General features: G+C 36.7%; 2 protein-coding genes across 2 annotated transcripts; both read left to right on the top strand.

Annotated features, from left to right (window-relative positions):
* The first annotated feature begins 1,404 nt into the window (after positions 1-1,404).
* Positions 1,405-2,349, top strand: LOC101844512 (olfactory receptor 5D16-like). The gene has a single exon (XM_005065013.1). The coding sequence runs from the start codon at positions 1,405-1,407 to the stop codon at positions 2,347-2,349; it is 945 nt and encodes a 314-aa protein (XP_005065070.1).
* Positions 2,350-18,308: 15,959 nt separating this feature from the next.
* LOC101844779 (olfactory receptor 1020-like) lies at positions 18,309-19,262 on the top strand. Its single transcript, XM_005065014.3, has one exon. It carries the CDS (start codon positions 18,330-18,332, stop codon positions 19,260-19,262), a length of 933 nt encoding a protein of 310 aa, XP_005065071.1. The 5' UTR covers positions 18,309-18,329.
* Positions 19,263-20,760: the final 1,498 nt, after the last annotated feature.

Raw genomic sequence — 20,760 nt, 5'->3', positions numbered from 1 at the left:
TGAGAGATTAAAGGCATTTGCATCTGGACATACAGTCCTCTTTGTTAAAAGTTTTATTGAAGCTAGGCAATGGTGGCTCACGTCTTTAATCCCATCACTCAGGAGACAGAGGCAGGTGAATCTATGTGAGTTCTAGGTCATCCTTGCTCTACAAAGTTACACAGAGAAACCCTGTCTGGAAAAATAAAAGATAAAAATAAAAGTAAAAAGGAGTTTTATTGAAAGGACACAATTCAGTTATATGCATGTTCAGAAAAAGATAGGTCATGAATGTTTTTAGGTATGTATATTTCCTTATGTATGTGGCAATTCAGAATAATTCTTACTTCAGATAGACACTTAAATTGTTGAATCAAAATAAATAAAGTACACATTGTGGGATAACAAATCAAGAAAGACTTTAACAGACCCTTACATTTTCTTCTCAGGATAGGAGGCATTGAATATTCAGTCTAGGTGATTTGTAGGGAGAAAAAAGTAATGTATAAAAAAAACACCATTGTCACTGTGAGATCTTATTCCTTAATGAGGGAATTCCCTTCCTTCCAATCTGTGTGTTTAGCTCAGTGTAGATATTCATAATACATTTGAAGCCATCATTATATTCAGTGGACTAATTTCCATAGTTTATATCTTAAATATAACAAGTAAAGATAATCTAAAAGACAATCAAAACATTTGAGAAAATTGGATTTCATAATTTCATATCTTGAAATATTTCTGTAATGCAAATGAACATTTGACTGACAATGAAAGAAAGACCTTAACATACTTACATATTTTTTCTACTGGAAAATTTTGTTAAGTTTCACTTTGATCATCAGCAATAAAAGGCAGCACAAAAGATAACTTATTTTTACATTAAAGGCAAAAATAATCATTGAGATAGTTACTCAGTAGAAATAATACTAATTTTACAGTGATTTCAAGTGACTTGGGTGATTTTTTGATACTACAATATCTAAGAAATATTACTATAAAGTAGCTATTATGGATGATATTTTCTAAACTTCCTTGTTTCATGGATAATTCCAAGACAATTAAAGTAAATTATTTCATTTGACTAAGGTTTAGTAGAAAGAGCTTGAGACATCAGTAAGATTTGAATGCTACATACTTGATCACATTTTTAACTATGTTCTTAATTATTGTATTGCACAATAATGATTTTAAATCATACTTATAAATGTGATTAGAACCATCTAATCATTCATCATATACTAATAATTTAATTCCAGAATCTCTATTTATCCTGTCTTGATATTTCAACCTTCAAAATCACAAAAGGGATATATTTTGCTTTATGTGTAGTCATGCAGACAGTTCACTAGGCATGCTTCGTGTGTGAACCTGTTTCCCTGTTGTATTTCCAAAATCAATTTTCAGATCTCACCAGAAGGAATCATGCTTCTGCCAAACATAAATCTAACTTCTGATGTCACATTCACTCTCTTGGGCTTCTCAGATTATCCAGAACTGCGGGTTCCACTCTTCTTGTTGTTTCTATCAATCTATAGCTTCAGTGTGGTAGGGAACCTGGGAATGATTATGATCATCAAGATTAACCCCAAACTGCACAACCCCATGTACTTCTTCCTCAGCCACCTCTCCTTTGCAGATCTCTGCTATTCTTCCATCATCGCTCCCAAGATGTTGGTGAACCTTGTAGTAGAAGACAGAACCATTTCATTTTTAGGATGCATAATGCAATTCTTTTTCTTTTGTACATTTGTCGTCACTGAACTAATTCTGTTTGCTGTGATGGCCTATGACCGCTTTGTTGCCGTCTGCAACCCCCTGCTTTACACAGTTGTCATGTCCCAGAGGCTCTGTGCCTTATTGGTGCTTGGCTCATATGCATGGGGTGTGGTGTGCTCCTTGACACTCACCTGTTCTGCTTTAAAATTATACTTCCGGGGTTTCAACACCATCAATCACTTCTTCTGTGAACTGTCTTCCCTGATAGCCCTCTCTTGCTCTGATTCTCATCTCAGCCACCTACTCCTTTTTGTAGTTGCCACCTTCAATGAGGTAAGCACACTGCTCATCATTCTCACATCGTATTTGTTCATTATTGTCACTGCCCTGAAAATGCATTCAGCTGGTGGGCACCGCAAGGTCTTCTCCACCTGTGCTTCCCACATGACAGCCATCACCATCTTCCATGGTACCATCCTATTTCTCTACTGTGTGCCCAATTCCAAGAACTCCAGGCACACTGTCAAAGTGGCCTCTGTGTTTTACACAGTGGTTATTCCCATGCTAAACCCCATGATCTACAGTCTGAGAAATAAGGATGTCAAAGACACAGTCAGAAAGTTAATGAATGTAAGATATTTTTCTCAGTGATTTTAAGATTTAACATACAGTTAGTTTTGTTATTGTGTTTCCTTTTTGAATTAAGTAACTGTGCAATAACAATTCATTTTAATTTTTTTGGATTTTTTAAAACAGAGATAAATTTTTAAGTGAAATAAACACTTTAGGAACAACACATGATGCTATGCTTTGGCCTGAATGTACTGTACAAATTTGGTTGACCTTGACTTCAATACTTGTCTTTAAAGTTTAGTGTAGTTTAGTGCATGGAATGATTCTATGCAACAAATGAAAATGTGTAAGAAATATGTTGTTGGAGGTAATAATGGTTATTTCTATTAAAACTGGCAGATAAGAGGTTCAAAATCAGTAAATAGTCAGTTAAAGGAAGGAAACTGAAATTTTACCACTCTCTAGACACCAAAATGTTCATCAAATATTTTAAAATATTTACCTTTTTTATTTAAATTAGAAACAAGTTTGTTAAAAAAATATATATATATAAAGAAATATGTTGTTGGAGAAACTACAGTCATCCTACCCAGGCCAGTCTGCATGAGCATGCAAGGCAGGCACTTCCTCCCTGAGCCAAGCCTGCTTCTATGCCCAGAGACTGCTGAAGAAGAGACACCTGACCCAGAGACACCAGTGGGGAAAGAACAACACAGCAGAGTCAACAAGCTGAGCCAATAGGACCTTAGGAGAGGGGTATAAAGGCAGCCCTAACTTCCTTAATAAAGGAGTCTGCAGCATGCTCTTTTACTCACTGACTCCCAGTGCCTGAGTCTTCAGTGCTGCATCTTCTCCCTGTTTCCCCAAGGGGTGTCCAAGCAGGGTAATCCACAACAATATGTGGTATACTATATGCATGTGGCAGCATCCTACACCTTCAAAGGTTTATTTTGTGACAAATGAGGCTGGAGTGTTAAATGATTTTCATTTCCAGACTGTGGGTTTATTGAAATAAATGGTAGTTAGGAGAATATGATTTCATCTTTTCAGGACCTCCAAATCTAGTGCTGTTGTTAATTATCAAATATCAATATATGTGTGTACATATATATTGCAGATTCAATTTTTATTCCTATTAAAATATTTACATTTGAAAAATAGTGACAAGTATAAACATGATGGTTTAATATTTTTATTCATATTTGCATTCATTTAAGTGGAAGACATATGGATTTGGAGAGATGGCTCAATGGTTAAGAGCACTTAATAATCTTACAGAGGACCACTCTCATGATGACACACAGTCATCTGCACCTCCACCCCTAAGCTACCCAGTACTCTTTTCTCACTACTTCTGATACTAGACATTCAATGTTGTATAAGTACATACATGCAGCCAAACACTCATGCACAGAAAATTTAAAAACTGAATCTTAAATTTCAAATAGACAAAATATTCAATGTATGTCACAATAATTTTATGGTCAAGATGATTAAACGAAAATGAGTTGGTGGTAGATTTAATATTTCCCTACCTATGAAAAACACTTATATAATACTTACATTCTGTGTTCATCTCTTTTGTTAAGCCTATGAATATCTTTTGTGAAGCCAAATTGCATGGAAATTGATGCTTACTTACTTTTATTCACAAGAATAACAATCCGGTCATGATTGCCTTTATAGAATGCATTGGTCAGAAGACATGTTTCTGACAAATGACCTTGCTCAGTCTGGTGGTCAACCCAGGAAGGAATGTTTGCAGAGACCAGCTCTCTCCTTTGAAGCAGACAGTTCAAGGAAAAAATACAGAACAATCCTAGCACCCTATGGCTGCATCCTAAACCCAAGGAAATTTTTTGGATACAAAAAATTCTCTCATCCCACCTTGATAAGGAGTCACAGCCAGCTTTCTTCCCTCACAGGCAACGCTTTTTCCTGTGAAAAAGTGTACATCCTTCACAATTTAAAATGAATAGTTCAGTCTTTTGAGATCAGGTTCTAGCCTCTTTTCTGTCTTCAGTCTCTTCACATTGCCTCATAAATCTAAGGTACTCTAGTTCTATGAATAATTTCTATTAAATATTTAAGCATCAAAAACTCAGGGCTGTAGAGATGGCTCAGCAGTTATGAGTATTGTTAGCTCTTTTCAGAGTACCTCGATTCAGTTCCCAGGACCCACATGGATCACAACTGCCTGTATCTCCAGTTCCAGTGGATCTGATTCCCTCACAAGCATATGCAGATTAAACACCAATACACATAAAAGAAAGAATTCAAAAAGTCATAAAATATATCTTGACACATATTCCTTAATCAACACATTACCTTTTAATTGGCATTCTCTTAAATTGGTAAAAAAATAATAAGGCATGGATATTTATTATTGAAAAATTACCCAGGATTCAATATTTGATATTTTTGATTATTTAAAAACAAGTTTACAAAACATGTTATTTCAATTTAGAGTTATCAAGCACCACAGAAAGAGGATTGTACCAATACTCCTATCTTTTGTAATACAAAATTTCAAAAATGCAAAAGTAGAATTAATATCCTACATATGAAGCTTCCAGATATAACAATTGCCTAATTTGTTCCAGTATAATAAAACTCAGCAGTCAGAACTTGAGATAAAACCTGATAAATCCAAGGAAAGCAGAGCAGTTGGCCACCCCTCCTCCATGTATCCCCCTCCCAAACTCCCTGCCTGTAAATTTCCTGGAATTCCTCCCCCCTCTCTTCCTGTCCTCTCTAGATACTCTCTGAGTACTCCAGGGACTTTATGGCTAATCCTGGTCAGCCAGCAGCTGACCCTGTCCTTTGATTCAAGGTTGCTTTCTTGGCACAGTGGACTGGCTGTATGTGCAATTATCTTGCAACACACATAAGTGACTAACAAGAAATGAAATGTTTATAAACTGAGTGATTAACCTTATACAAAATAATTCAAGAGGACAGCTTTCAAGTATCATAAAGTAGACGACAGACAGATATGACAAGTTAGAAAAAAAGGAAGAGAGTGGATGAAGAAAATAATATAGAAGGAATCAATCAGCCATTCAGCAATAAATAGAAAAATATCCAAGAATGCATCATGGATTTATGTATAATGATATAGAAATATAAAACCTAATTTACCTGGGATGAAAACTAAATTCCTCAAAGTTGTTAGAATGAAACTCGTGTGTGTGTGTGTGTGTGTGTGTGTGTGTGATTATGATTTTGTTTCAATAAAGTAGGAAATGAAAAAAGAATGAAGAAATCAATTTTGTGTCAAAAGAAATATGGTAAGCAGAGCAAAGCTTGAATATAAAATCATTAGCATAGGAGTAAAGACCATTAAACTGAAAAACGTTCCTGATCAAGTAAACAGAATCTTTGGCCTAGATGGAGAACTTACATTCCAGTCAGGCACGGTTAATCACCTAACCAAGGGTCTATCTCCTAGGAAGACGGGCTCACTAAAAACCATATTAAAGCAATAGGAAGGATAATTATTATTTAATGGGATACTGTAGTTTCCTTCCCAGATTTCCCACCTCCAACCACAGCATAGAGAGTGGGATCCACCATGCAGTTAAAAAGGAAAGGAAAAGACGTAACTTCTCCTAGGTTTGATAGAGGAGAAGGTTTATTGTAGATAAAAGGAAGAGCATTTCCAGAGGAAGAAACATCTGGGAGGGTCCAGAGAGGTCATGGCCCTGAACCATGTCAGCCCAGGTAGGTGGAGAAGAGAAAGTGAAGAGGTAGAAACCAGGAGCAGCAACAGCCGAGAGTGCAAAGGCACAAAAGAGGCAGGTAGCCAAACTGGCTGGATTATATATGGGAAAGCTTCTAAGGGGAAGGGCATCCCAGCCTAGGGCTGAAGAGTTCAGGTTAGGAGGTAGAGTATTCCAGCTGGACCCTGTAACAGGTTCGGCTGAGGGATTCTGGCAGAACATGAAGGCCAGATCCACTTCGATATATTAAATAGACATTTCAGCCATTAGTCCTGTGGTTTGGGACTTAACAAAGTTCCTCTGGGTCTGCTACCTTTAAGGACTGAGTCAAACAGGGCAACTTTTTCTTCTTCTTATCTTTTTTTCCTGTCTTTTTCATTCTGATACTGGCAAAACCATTAATATGTCTTTTCTGCTTCTTTGGACTTCTTTCCCTTTTCTCTAAATCCCCCCCCCCCATCTGTGACCACGTTCCCGACAAATGTCTAACATTGAGGCCGTATTCAAAGAGGGGACTTTTTTCCTTCTTTTATATAGTCTCTTCCTCCAGGCGCCTACTTAGGTTTACAGCTTGTATTTCCTTGTTTTTTTTTTTAACCTGTTATTTTGAGACAGCACTTCTCTGTGTAGCCCTGGATGTCCTGGAACTCACCCTGGAGACCAGACTGACCTCAAACTCAAGGGTTTGCTTGCTTGCTTAAACCTACTGAGTGCTGGGATTAAAGGCATGAACCTCCAATGCCCTGGCTTTTTTCTTTTAAAGTCAAGTGAAATGCCTCATGAATCCAAGTGTGTGCCCAAATTCATCCTTAAATTATTTGATAAATACGACTAAGAGCCCCAAGGAAGGACCCTTGCATCAAAATTACAAGATTTTAGTGAATTATTAACAGCCCTCACTAGATGGAGAGCTCTTCTACTGAAACTGAGAAGCTTCTGTAAGGCAAAGGACACAGTCAGCAAGACAAAAAGGCAGCCCACAGAATGGGAAAAAATATTCACTAATCCCGCATCTGACAGAGGGTTGATCTCCAAAATTTAAAAAGAACTCAAGAAGCAAGTCTCCAAAACACCAAAGGACCCTATTAAAAAGTGGGCTGCAGAACTAAATAGAGAGTTTTCAATAGAGGAGTCTAAAATGGCTGAGAGGTACTTGAGAAAGTGCTCAACATCCTTAGCCATCCGGGAAATGCAAATCAAAACAACTCTCAGATACCATCTCACCCCTGTCAGAATGGTTAAAATCAAAAACACCAATGACAATTTATGCTGGAGAGGATGTGGTGAAAGGGGGACACTCCTCCATTGCTGGTGGGAGTGCCAACTGGTTCAGCCACTTTGGAATTCAATGTGTGGAGATTCCTCAGAAAAATGGGAATAAACCTATCACAAGACCCAGCAACTCCACTCTTAGGCATATATCCAAAAGATGCCCATTCATACAACAAAGAGGTCTGTTCCACTATGTTCATAGCAGCTTTATTTGTAATTGCCAGAACGTGGAAGCAACCTAGATGTCCCTCAACGAAGAGTGGATAGAGAAAATGTGGTACATCTACACAATGGAGTACTATTCAGCAGAAAAAAATAATGGAATCATGAGATTCGCAGGCAAATGGATGACACTAGAAGAAACCATCCTGAGTGAGGTAACCCAGTCACAAAAAGAGAAACATGGCATGTACTCTCTCATATATGGATTTTAGACATAGATCCGGGGAGTGCCAGCCTACAATCCTATGGCCAGAGAGTCTGGGAAACAGAAACTTTATTTAGTGGCTGATCGAAGAAGAGGCAGACTCCCTTGGTTAAGTACTGAGCTGAACTCAAGAAAGCCAGTAACAGAGAGGGAGGACTGATGATCAAAGGGATTAAGACTGGGCTGGTTTAACCCCAGAAACAGCTGACCAGACAAAGGTTAACTCTTGAATCCCAGGCATTAGCCTGGGAAGCCAGCATGGGACTGATCAAGACCCCCTGAATCTGGGTGTCAGTGAAGAGGCCTAGGGAATCTATTGAGCCTTGGGCAGCAGATCAGTACCCATCCCAAGTATACACACGGACTTTGGACTCCAATAGAACAATGTGAGGTGCACTCTCACCCAGAACTCTTGGGAAAGGGTCTAGGCCCTGCCCTATATGAAATGACACACTATGGACACCCCCATGGAGGGCCTCACCCTCCCTGGAGAAATGAGAGGATAACGGGGGGGAGGGGAGGGCACGGGAGGAAGGGAGGGAATGGGAGAGGGACCTGGAACTGACTTGTGAAGCAACCTTGATTCTTATCTAAATTTAAACTGGAAAATAAAATTAAAAAAAAAAGAAAATTAGTTGTAATGCTATATATCTCTGTCAATTTCTTTCAAAAGTAAAGGAAATTATTTGTCATGAATGCATACTAACTACCACTGAAATTCATGTTGTTTTACATACATAACAAGTGACCAATAAAATCAAAGCTAGAGAATAATTGAAGCAATTCATGAACAGTTCAGACAGAGGAGAGGAAACACATACTAAAGGTAAAGAAATTTGAAGTCACAATGCCAAAAGTTATTAATGAAGGAAACTCTTGATAATTAATATTGTGGAAAGTGGCATGATCAGCCTTAGTGTCTAAAAGTTAATTTGTCTTTGCTTGCCTGAGTTTTGTAAAGTTGTTCAGGAAAATTTAGTCAAGAAACAAAATATGTTTTTTTAAAGCTGATTACAATTAATCTACAAAGATAAGTCAAACATCAGTTATATGTGTTATATAGTGGTTTCCTCCAAATTGAAACTAATTGGTCCCACCCCTGATAATACATTTCTCTGCAAATGCTGTAAGCCATGCCAAGCCAAATTGTAGAAGTATAACAACAAGTATGTTTGAACAATGCAACTCGCAGGTGGATCTTCAGGCCCAGAGATGGTGTCCAGAGGAATCTTACTCTCAAAGGAAGGCAGGAAGACTTTATAGGTTGTAGGCCAGGGTGACCAATAAGTCTACCACAAACTGGGTTTGTGCCCAGCTTGTGGTCAAAACTAAGCTCTTAGGTGGGGACTTTGATTGCGGTAATGTATTTTTTATGTTTTAATAAAGTTTGCTTGAAGATCCAGAAAGCAAAGTCAGCCACAAGCTATGAAGATCAGGCACCTGGAAACTAGGAGATGGTGGCACACACTTTTAATTGTAGGATTCAGGATTAAGAGATAGATGGATCTTTGTGAGTTCAAGACCACCCAGGTCTACACAAGGATGATCCCGTCCTAAATATTAGTAGCTCACATAAAGATAATCTCAGCATCTTGAATCATACTCCTTTAATCCCAGCATTAGAGGAGTATAAAAGATAGGAGCAGGGTCTTCAGTAGTCATTATCAGGCTTTCATTTTTTCAGCCACTTGAGGATAGAAAGACATTGAAGGCTCAGGATTCTCAAGTCATACTCAGTAGAGGCAACAGTCTAAGGTTTGGTGGAGTCAGGATTGCTTTTCAGTCTGAGGTAGAGTGAGAGCTAGTGACCAGCTGTTTTGCTTTTCTGATCTTCACTATGAAGTTTGAATCCCAATATCTGCCCCTGAGTCATTTATTTTTGTGTGTGTGTGTGACATTGGGTGACTAGCAACTTCAGGGGAGAAATCTGCAGTGACCTTCAAGAATGCAGAACTGGATTTTTGGTATCATTCCTTTATTCTGAGGCTCTTTGAGTGGGTGGGGTTCAGAGAAAAAGTAGGAGATGGGGCTTCTCACACCTTGTATGTGCAAGTCAAAGTTTCCAACCTAACAGTAAGATCATATGAGCACCATATTTTATGTTACTCCTCCCCAACCTCAGGCTCTTACATTCTTTTTTTTCCTATTTTTCAGTGAGTCTATTAAAACCCATGAAACAAGAACAAAACTCTAGCACCCATAACCCCAACTAAAGCACATGCTATGATTTCAATGGCCTGTAGTCTGATGGGTTAGTTTGCTGTTGCTTTCAAATCACACAGAAGAGGAATTATTCAATTTGTTTTCAATATAAACCCTGTCCAATATTTTCAAAATCCAATACTTAATTTTAGACTCTACTGACAACATATAAGTCCTTTGTTCTGTGAATCTATGTATATCAACTAATAGGTGAAATTAAATTTGTCATTTATTTCACTTTTGTGCTTCTTTAGGTGAGTCTCAGTAAGGCTCTGATATGTGAGCTTCAGTTTATTGAACGATTACAGTTATGTAGCTTTTTCTATGTAAGATTACACCTGTAAAGATTAATTGGAGGTGGAAGAGTGTCAATGAGGATCTTTCTCTGCTCACACATCTTGCCAATACTATGGTTAAATTGTCATTTCAGACCATATATGTCTTACAATATAACATGTAATTTTGTTTCCTGACCAGTTTCTTTGTCAATTTTATAATATTTTTGGAAAAGTATTTCTCACAGTTAGGGTAGTTTTATATGAAAGCAGAGTCATAGATTTGGCTAACAATAAAACAACTGGTAATGACCTACAATAGCCATCTTCTTCAGAGCAGGTAGATATTCACTGTGGAAGCATGAAAAACTAAATGACTGTGTGGTGGTATAATTAGAAATGTTACCCATATGTTCAGATATTTGAGCTTGTGAAACACATTACACTGGGAAAGCTCTGAGAGTTGTAGTTGTTCTCAGCCTTCCTAAAGCTGCAACCCTTTAATACAGTTCTTCATGCTATAGTGAATGCCAATCATAAATTATTTTTGTTGCCTATTCATAACTATAATTTTGCTACTGTTGTGAATGCTAATGTAGATATCTGTGTTTTTAGATGGCATTGGATGACTATAGTGTAATTATTAAAAACCCAGAGACAGATATTGGTGTTCAAGCTGAAAATCATAAAAACAAAGCAGCCAAGCTACCAGAGAGCTCTTATCTCTATGAAATCTTCAGACTAAAAAGAGAGACTTCCAGTCTCAACCCACCTTGTATTTCTCTCTGGTACTGGTATTAAAGGCATGAGCTCTGTTTCTCTTTTAGACTGATTCACTTTCATGTAACCCTGCGCTGCCGTGAACTCACAAAGATCCATCTGCCTCTGTCTCCTGAGTCCTGGGATTAAAGCACTACTGCCTGGCCTCTATGACTTGGTGCTTTTCATTCTGATCTTCAGGCAAGCTTTACTAGATCAGTGAAAGGGTCACTTTGTTTTATAGACTTGCCCACATTTAGCTTGCTCTTTTGGCTTTGTGTTTGCAGTTGAAGTTGAGATATTTCAGCATTCTTCTCTGTCTCCCTGCTGCCATTACATTATTGAATCTCACTCTTTAATCATAAGCCAATATAATAAAATTTTCTTTTGTAAATTGCATTGCTCTTGGTGTCTATAGCAATGGAAAAATCACTAACACAGGTATTTAGCTCAGGTAATCCTTTCAGATACAAGAATCCAGAGAGGTTAAAAATTAATGTGACTGATGTTTGAACAGTGGAATACAACTTACCTGATATAGGTATTTGTTTTCACTCTGTTGTTCAAAATAGGGTCGCACCCTGAGTCCCTCCTCCATCTATCTTTTCAGTTAATGTACATCCATCCCTTCTTCTAGGAAATTTACATCCTCTGGAACCAGCCCACTATATGACTACTCACCTCTTGAGACTCCATCTTAGGGAACACACTAATTGTGTTCTCCCTCAGCCCTCTACTGATCCTATCACCAAAACAAACCATATTACCAGACAGGGTTTATACAGTATCCCTATTCACCATCAAACTAGTGTGGCCTCTGAATATGGGTAACACTTTACCTTTATTTTCATTTACACTCTCTATCATCATTGTTAAAGGGTTATTTTAATAAATGTGTAGCTTTACAACGATGAACATATTGATCTGTTTTCATCTATGTTTCTCATCAATCACTATAGTAAGTGAAAGTGTTTTACTTCCAGAAGAATCTTTGTCAACAACAGGACTGTTTGAGATGTGGTTCCCAGGTAAGAATCAAAAGGTGTCCTCAGAGTTGTTCAATCGCCATGAATAGCAAAAAACACAGATCAGGAATCATCTTTCAGTGAGTCCCAGTTCTGTTGTTCAGCAGCAAACAATAGTCCAGCAAGATAATCATCTACCATGTTTCAGGTTCATCATCTATAATCTGAGACTTATGACACATTTCTTAATATAAACAAATAAAAGTGTGTTCCTTCCCCAGCCTCATCATGTTCTCCATGGCATGAAAGTATTTCTGAATGATTTTACAAATCAGCTTAAATGTAGACTCCATATGATAAAACCTAGTGGTCATATTTGTAAATTGGTTACATTCAGCCCAGTCATGATCATGAAGCATACCTAGGGAGTACTATCTGGTTCTTAGTAGCTATTTCAAAAGGTGCAACATGTATATTTATCTATTTCTCTAAATTATTTTCTTTCATTGACCTTGATAAGGCTGCACATCTATATAGTCCCTCATAATACACATAAAATCTACTAATGTAGATGGACCAAGTGTGACTCCCTTACACTACATGGAAGAAAAGATTGCATTTTGATTTAAAGAACTTGGTACTTCTATTTCTGTGACTTGGAATATGTCATCGTATCACTGTAGTTTTATTTTCTGATATGTGGCACATTGTAGTAGGACTTGTCTACAGAACTATGTGGACTGACAAAATATTTTCTAAATGACATGACTTCAATCCAAACAGGAGAGGTCCACTTCTGGTCCTCCATACTACACCAAGGGCAGCCGAACACCACAGAAGGAAAGCCTGGATCCACCTGTTCCAGATCAAACTGCCTCCTGATCTCTTAATAACTAAGTACAACTGCCAGTATACTAAGCCTGTAAAGCTTGAGTTCTACCACCTACCACCTTCCTTGAGGATGGCACCCATTCTCACTCTCCTGCTGGGCCTCTCTTTGTTCTTCTGACCTCCTGTGCAGCAGGAATGTGACAAGCCTGGAGATCCCAGATACATATAAGAATAATACACGCCATCCAAACTAATAAGACTCCTTGGTTTCAGCCTCTGTCAACCCTCTGGCTGATGCTCAGAGGTTAGTCTACCTTTTGATCTCTAAGCAATCTGTTTCTGCATCTGTGGAAAGCAATAGCCCAGCTTCAATGACATGACAGCCACAAGTACCTTTGTGTTCTCCAAGATCAACAAACCTGTCCTGCACTGAGGATCTCTCCTGGGGTCAGTCCCCACACTGAAGATTACTCTCATTCAGGGTGAGACATAAAGCCTCAACAACTCTGTTGGTGGGTCCCAACCCTGTGTGGTTACCTTCAACATCTGTAGCTCCTAGGATAGAAAAGATTGGTCCAAGAGGGGATGCAGGACAAATTTACATATATATTTCGGGTACTAGCCCATCTGCCAGAGGGAGGGTGGTAATATTTAGATCTCTTCAGGATGCACCTCTCACCCTTCTAGATGATATGGTAGAGGCTATTTGATGGTCTGAAATCATCCTACAGTCCAGGATTCCAGTGACCTCTTTTAATATAACCCTAATATCTAACTTCTGTAACCCCGAAAATATTTTATCCCCTTATTACCTCCAGTGCCTTTTCATTCTCTGGAGGCACCAGGACACTGCCTTCTGTACTCTTAAATATCCATTCTCAGTCCTGATCCTCATAAGCATGTACTAACAGATCAATTTCAGAAACCTTACTAGCCCTGGATAGATACCATTTCTGGTGCCAGTTCAAGCTTTCAACACATATAGACAAATCCAATGATGGTCTCTCCATTTCCACTCTGTTACTTTCCCAACTCACCTTATATACAAAAGGAGAGAATTCTATACTTCCCTCTAACTTTCATGCAGGGATTGACAGGATACAGCCCTACTAGTTGTGATCAAAATTAGGCTGATAGACCCAGTGGTTGCTTCTGATCAATTCACAGGAAGCTTGAATCTCAGTTTGCATCTCAGCAAGCATCTGCCCAGCTAGCAGATACAATGCAAGACTCAACCTTGGCTCTCCAGTTCTTCCAAAAGCAGTTCACCTCTCTGACCTCACTGGTCCTTGCTAACTGCTGGCCTGTCTCTTCCTGGAAGAAGAATGCTGCTACTTTGTTAAACAGTCTGACCAGGTGGAAGAAAGGTTTATTTTTATTTTTTTATTATTTATTTTTAAGTTTAAATTTAGATTAGAAACAAGGTTGCTTCACAAGTCAATTCCAGGTCCCTCTCCCTTTCCCTCCCCTACTCCCGTTCCCTCCCCCCAACCCCCCCATTATCCCCTTATTTCCCCAGGAAGGGTGGAAGAAAGGTTTAAAAACATACATGAGTCAGAAAAGACTCTATGGCCATTACTGACCAATTCTTTTGTAGAATTCTCATTTTGGTCTCCCTTGGCTCTTATACCTCCTTGTTCCACTGATTTTCATATTTCTTGCAAAAATATGTTAATCTGAAAGATGGGAGGAGAAAGGCTACCATATTGGGGTCCACATAAATGACTCTGCTTCTTTTTGACTGAAGGTCAGAGAGTTCAAAACTATCCTTACTCTTCTAAGGTTAAAATCATAAGACCTAAAGATCTAAGGCATGGCTACAGTTTGTATGTTTGGTCTTAGTCATTGATGTCTTATCTGAATGACAGGAGACTTGGTCTATGGTGTGGTTACTATTAACTTTCAAGGTCAGATAACAAGAGATTTAGTCTAAGACATGCTTACTAAGTGTTTGGAGAATTAAGGAAGAAAGTCTGTTTGTTCCTTGTATCACAATAAACAAATCTTCACTTTCTTGTTTGGGGTATATAAGCATGTTGAAGAATGTTCCATGAGGATGGAAACCCAAAACTGATTCTGTGTTCAAAGCATTAACACTCTCCTCTATAAAAAAAGTAGGTGTACAGATTAGACAGATGCTTTTAGGACAGTAAGAAACTCTGTTGAGTCTATATTTAGAAGATATCCAAAGAAAATTTAAAATCTTGTGATTATATTAAGAGTATTCAGTGTTTGCTAAAGTTAGACTAATAGCTTAGCAGAACTCCATGGATTAAATTGTTAAGCCTCTGAACTTTTGAAGTTTTAATACAACAGTAGCATATAGAGGGGAAGTTTGAAACTTAACATTCATTTTATTTATTATAATTACATTTATAATCATATTTATTAATCAATTTATTTTTCAATAAATAGATATACTATTTCAATTAATTCCACCCCTTTTTTGTACATTTGAAAAACTGTTTGAGTTACTTAAACCAGGGGGTAACAAAGACTACTAAATTTTCTTTATAATCTACAATTTACAAAATCAAAGTGAGTAACTTTGAGGCATTGCCAAGACAATCACTTGTTTCATCACCACATTTGTGCTTAATCAATTCCTTGGTGAGACAGCTTAATTATTCACTTATTTTCTCATGGGCATTTGGATACTAGTGTTTGGGTCCCTAGAAGCTCATGTGGGATTAATGGCCTAAAAGCAAAACATAAAATATCCTAGTTAACCAAGGAAGAACAGTCTTCTTAAAGGAGGCATAACATCTTCAAAACACACTGAAGTGTTATCCAAAATGAACTGTGACAATTTCTACAATGGATTTGTATCTTTTGTTTAAGTGTTACACATGCCTTACGGTTGAAAATGAACTGTGGCTCATAACACTTAAGGAAGAGGTGAATGAAAGAAGAGGAATTTGACTGGTAAGTGTTCTAATAACAATCTTCAGATACTGACATTGGGTAGCATCATAGTGTTCCAGCTCTTACAATCACTGTCTAGAAAGCTGATGTTTGATTTTGAACTCAACTTCACCCATTCAAGTTTTTATACTTGGTGACTCTAACCAAAAATGCCAGTAATACACTTCATACACTTAAAGTGTGATAATCTTAACACATCACTCCACATTATTAGATCCCGAGGTGACATCTAAATATGAACATGTTTATCACTGTAAGATATTAGTTTAATTTAATTTGATAAATTGAATTTATCATTGTAAGGTATTAGTTTAATTTAATTTGATAAATTGAATTTATCATTGTAAGGTATTAGTTTAATTTACAATGATAAACGTGTTCTTTCATGGAACACACCTTTAATTCTAGTACTTGGCAGACTGACAGAGGTTGTTCTCTGCTAGTTCAGGTGAGGCCTGGCTGGTCTTGTAGTGAACTCCAGACAACCAAGACTATATAGTGAGACCCAGCTTCAAAACATTACTAACAAACAAAGGAACAGATTTATATAGCAATAGAAGTGAATTTATTTTGTAAAAGACATTAATTTCTTCTTATATTAACATATAAAGAAGCATGTAACAAGCCTTCTGGAGGAATTACAGCATTCAAAGAAAATCTATGAAAGAAATTCCAGAATTTACCATGTTGACCTCTGGATAATTGGATGCAGATTCGTTGATCTCCTTCAGACATATCCCATTCTTGCCTATCATTTTTATAGAACTAGCTGCTTCTTTTATGACTCATTTGAGCTGTAGTTGCATTTAGTCATTTACTTCCCTCTATTCAATTTTGTTTCTAATTGAATGTTTTATTCTTCACTACATTTTAAATCTTGAAACACACAACAACCTTGAAAGACTACGACAATTAATTTTTCCTGTAAAAGTAAGTTTTTGTCACCTGTTGATTAGAAGTAATAGTCTATGGTAAAATTTCCCAATAAAAAAAGAAAATAATTTTCCAGGTCTATCCAGACCAGTATGATATTTAATTTTGCATATCATTTTGTGCCTCTTTTTTGAGGGTTGTTCTTCAAATGATAAACATAGAGGAAGCCACCAAATAGATGCAGGTTCTTGAGTTCAAGAACACTTTCTTGACACTATATGCAACTTTGCCTTTACCTTGTTGTCTCAACCATTGCCACCCTCCAGCTATAGTTAGGTCAAAATCTTATGTGTACATTTACAAATGAAAGGACTGTCATTTCATGAGTTTTGGGATATCTCGTGAGTAATCCACTTATATTTCAGAATATAGATATACAATAGTTGGCTGCTAACCCTATGGTATTTTTTCCTCAATTGATTTCAACTATTAATTTTTTAAGTAAAAATTTTCAGTTTGATCTTTGAAATTGTACAAGAAATTTTTATATAGTCATATAGATTATGGGTTCAAATAAGATAATATTGATATTTTCAGAGAGGAAATGTATTTGAAGTTTAAGTATGTTGATATTGAATACTTAGTAAGTATTTGGAATATAAGTAATGCTTGGAATATAAAATGTGATTTAGAAAATATTTTGTCAAGTCCTACTATAATGTGCCACATATCAGAAAATAAAACTACAGTGATACAAATGACATATTCCAAGTCACAGAAATAGATGTACTGAGTTCTTTAAATCAAAATGCAATCTTTTCTTCCATGTAGTGTAAGGGAGTCACACTTGGTCTATCTACATTAATAGATTTCATGTGTATTATGAGGGACTATATATATGTGCAGCCTTATCAAGGTCAATGAAAGAAAATAATTTAGAGAAATAGATAAATATACATGTTGCACTTTTTGAAATATATACTAAGAACCAGATAGTACTCCCTAGGTATGCTTCATGATCATGACTGGGCTGAATGCAACCAATTTACAAATATGACCACTAGATTTTAACATATGGATTCTACATTTAAGCTGATTTGTAAAATCATTCAGAAATACTTTCATGCCACTGAGAACATGATGAGGCTGGGGAAGGAAACACACTTTTATTTGTTTATATTAAGAAATGTGTCATAATTCTCAGATTATAGATGATGAACCTGAAACATGATAGATGATTATCTTGCTGGACTATTATTTGCTGCTGAACAACAGAACTGGGACTCACTGAAAGATGATTCCTGATCTGTGTTTTTTGCTATTCATGGTGATTGAACAACTCTGAGGACACCTTTTGATCCTTACCTGGGAACCACATCTCAAAGTGGAAAACAGTCCTGTTGTTGACAAAGATTCTTCTGGAAGACACTTTCACTTACTATAGTGATTGATGAGAAACATAGATGAAAACAGACCAATATGTTCATCGTTGTAAAGCTACAAATTTATTAAAATAACCCTTGTAACAATGATGATAGAGAGTGTAAATGAAACTAAATGTAAAGTGTTACCCATATTCAGAGGCCACAACTAGTTTGATGGTGAATACGGATACTGTAATAAGATATATATTACACATTCAACATGTAATATCAAGATTGAAAATTTATTAATTTAATGAATGTTTATTCTTACTCTTTGATCATGAGGTAGATTACAAATCTCTTGGTATTGGTTTTGAAATTTACTTATTTCTTCCTCAGTTTCCATATTATCTTAGCTACAGAAACTAACATTCCTACAAATAATGAGTCTGGAGAACAGCACCGTGAAGACTGAATTTTTTCTTCTTGGATTCAGTGACCATCCAGAACTCCAGAGTCTTCTATTTGCTGTGTTTTTCTTCATCTACTCTGTTACTCTGATGGGGAATCTTGGGATGATCTTATTGATCGCCGTCAGTGCTAACTTACACATTCCCATGTACTTTTTCCTCTGTATGCTGTCCTTCATAGATGCATGCTACTCTTCTGTCATTGCTCCCAAGCTTCTTGGGGATCTGATTTCTGACAAGAAGAGCATTTCTTACAATGGTTGTGCTACACAGTTGTATTTTTTCTGCTCTCTTGTTGACTCAGAATCTTTCCTTTTGGCTGCCATGGCTTATGACAGGTATATTGCAATCTGTAACCCCTTGCTCTATACTGTAATTATGTCCAAGAGGGTGTGTGGTCAGCTAGCAATTGGAGCATTCATGGGTGGGACTGTGAGTTCAATAATCCATACCACTAATACTTTCCAGTTGTCATTCTGCTCAAAGGAAATTAACCACTTCTTTTGTGACATCTCTCCACTCTTCTCTCTGTCCTGCTATGATACCTACACACACGACATCATTTTAGTAGTCTTTGCATGTTTGATAGAAGCTATCTGTCTTCTTACCGTTCTTCTCTCCTATGTGTGTATTATAGCAGCCATCCTTAAAACAGGTTCTGCAGAGGGAAGAAAGAAAGGGTTCTCTACTTGTGCTTCTCACCTGATAGTGGTCACCATTTATCATGGTACACTAATTTTCATTTATTTGCGCCCTAGTACAGGACATTCTATGGATATTGACAAAATGACCTCTGTGTTCTATACATTGATCATACCCATGCTTAACCCCTTGATATATAGTCTCAGAAACAAAGATGTCAAAATTGCCTTTAGAAAAATTATTGGCAAAAAAATATTTTCTTAGGTAAGTGAAAATAGACCTTACAACTTTAGCAATTTGTTTCATTTTTTCTTCTAACATTTGGAAAAATTCATTTTTATAAACTCCCCAACTGTTTGAAAAACGAGGGCTCAATCAGAAATCACAGAGCCGAATGTTGAAACAGCAATCTCCCTTGTCACTTCTCTCTATCACTTTATTTTATAAGATTGCGATGTTTAGTATTTGTTTCATGTAAACTTGTTTTTCACTTAATTTCATTTACTTTTATGCTTTACTCCCTCTTTTAATTCTTCCCCAATCCACCCTGCTTCACTATATACTCAGCTTTGTGTGTTTCTTATTTTTCACTCATAACATTTGTGCCCTTACCCTGTGGAATTGTATTTGGCACATCAAAATGATTACTTTAGTATAAAATAAAATAAATTTGGATCATATTTTTTCTTCTTTCATTTTGATTCACAAGTAATATGTCTATTAAAGCTCACTTGTTCAAAAGAAAATTTTAATTCCTCAAATATTAGCCTATACTTTTTTCTGAATATACTTTTAACTTTAAAAGACATCATTCAATTCATTTCAATTGAATGATGGATGTAGTTTTGTTTCTGTTTTTGATGACTCATATGGTTTGCATTTTCTACTCCTAAGAGTGGCCATTTCTACACAAGCGTATTTTGTAAGATATTACCAAATAGGTTAGATCCTAAGAAAAATATCATATAGGTTGTATGAAAATTTTTTGGTTGAGAAGCATTTTCTCAGTGATTGAATGGTTTGTGGTATTGAGGACACAGATAGGAAATGAACCCATGAATGGTGGTAATGATACCTTATTTGCCTGTTTTCCAGGACAAATGAAAAAAGTATTGCAGGAATAACAGAAAACAAACAAGACAAACATGAGATTACATAGAGAGAATGAATTTAATGGAAAGGATCATGATACTAAAAATGTATGACAAGCATTATTCTCATCCAGGGTTCTATTCAATTAAGTAGGTAGCATTTTATAAGGAATATTTTCCTGATATAGATCTTTAATAAAATAGAGACCTGGCAAACACAGACTTTCAAAAGTGAAGAAAGATTTGCACCTTAATATTGCATGCACTAAATATTTGAGCTTGAGTAGCAAAGAGGAAATAGTCTTTGAATTGTCAGATAGATCATGATTTTTTGAGTAATTGTAACATTCCAACATTCCTCTTAGACAAGGACTTCACAGAATACTGTTAAATGTGGTAATTTGGGCTTCTTTACTCAATTGTGCTTCGGAATTTGGCGTATGGGATTTACATGTCTGGGATAACAGTAACATGCCTAAACATAATAAAAGCTATATACAGCAAACCAACAGCCAACATTAAACTGAATGGAGAGAAATTCAAGGCAAATTCTCTAAAATCAGGAACAAGACAAGGCTGTCCCCTCTCCCTATACCTCTTCAATATTGTACTCAAAGTTCTGGTGAGAGCAATAGGACAACTAAAGGAGATCAAGGGGATACAAATTGGAA

The sequence above is a fragment of the Mesocricetus auratus genome, unplaced genomic scaffold (genome assembly GCF_017639785.1).
Source record: "Mesocricetus auratus isolate SY011 unplaced genomic scaffold, BCM_Maur_2.0 Super-Scaffold_100004, whole genome shotgun sequence".
Classification (NCBI taxonomy): Eukaryota; Metazoa; Chordata; class Mammalia; order Rodentia; family Cricetidae; genus Mesocricetus; species Mesocricetus auratus.
The sequence above is the reverse complement of the archived record's forward strand: the minus strand, read 5'-3'. Positions and strand labels throughout refer to the sequence as shown.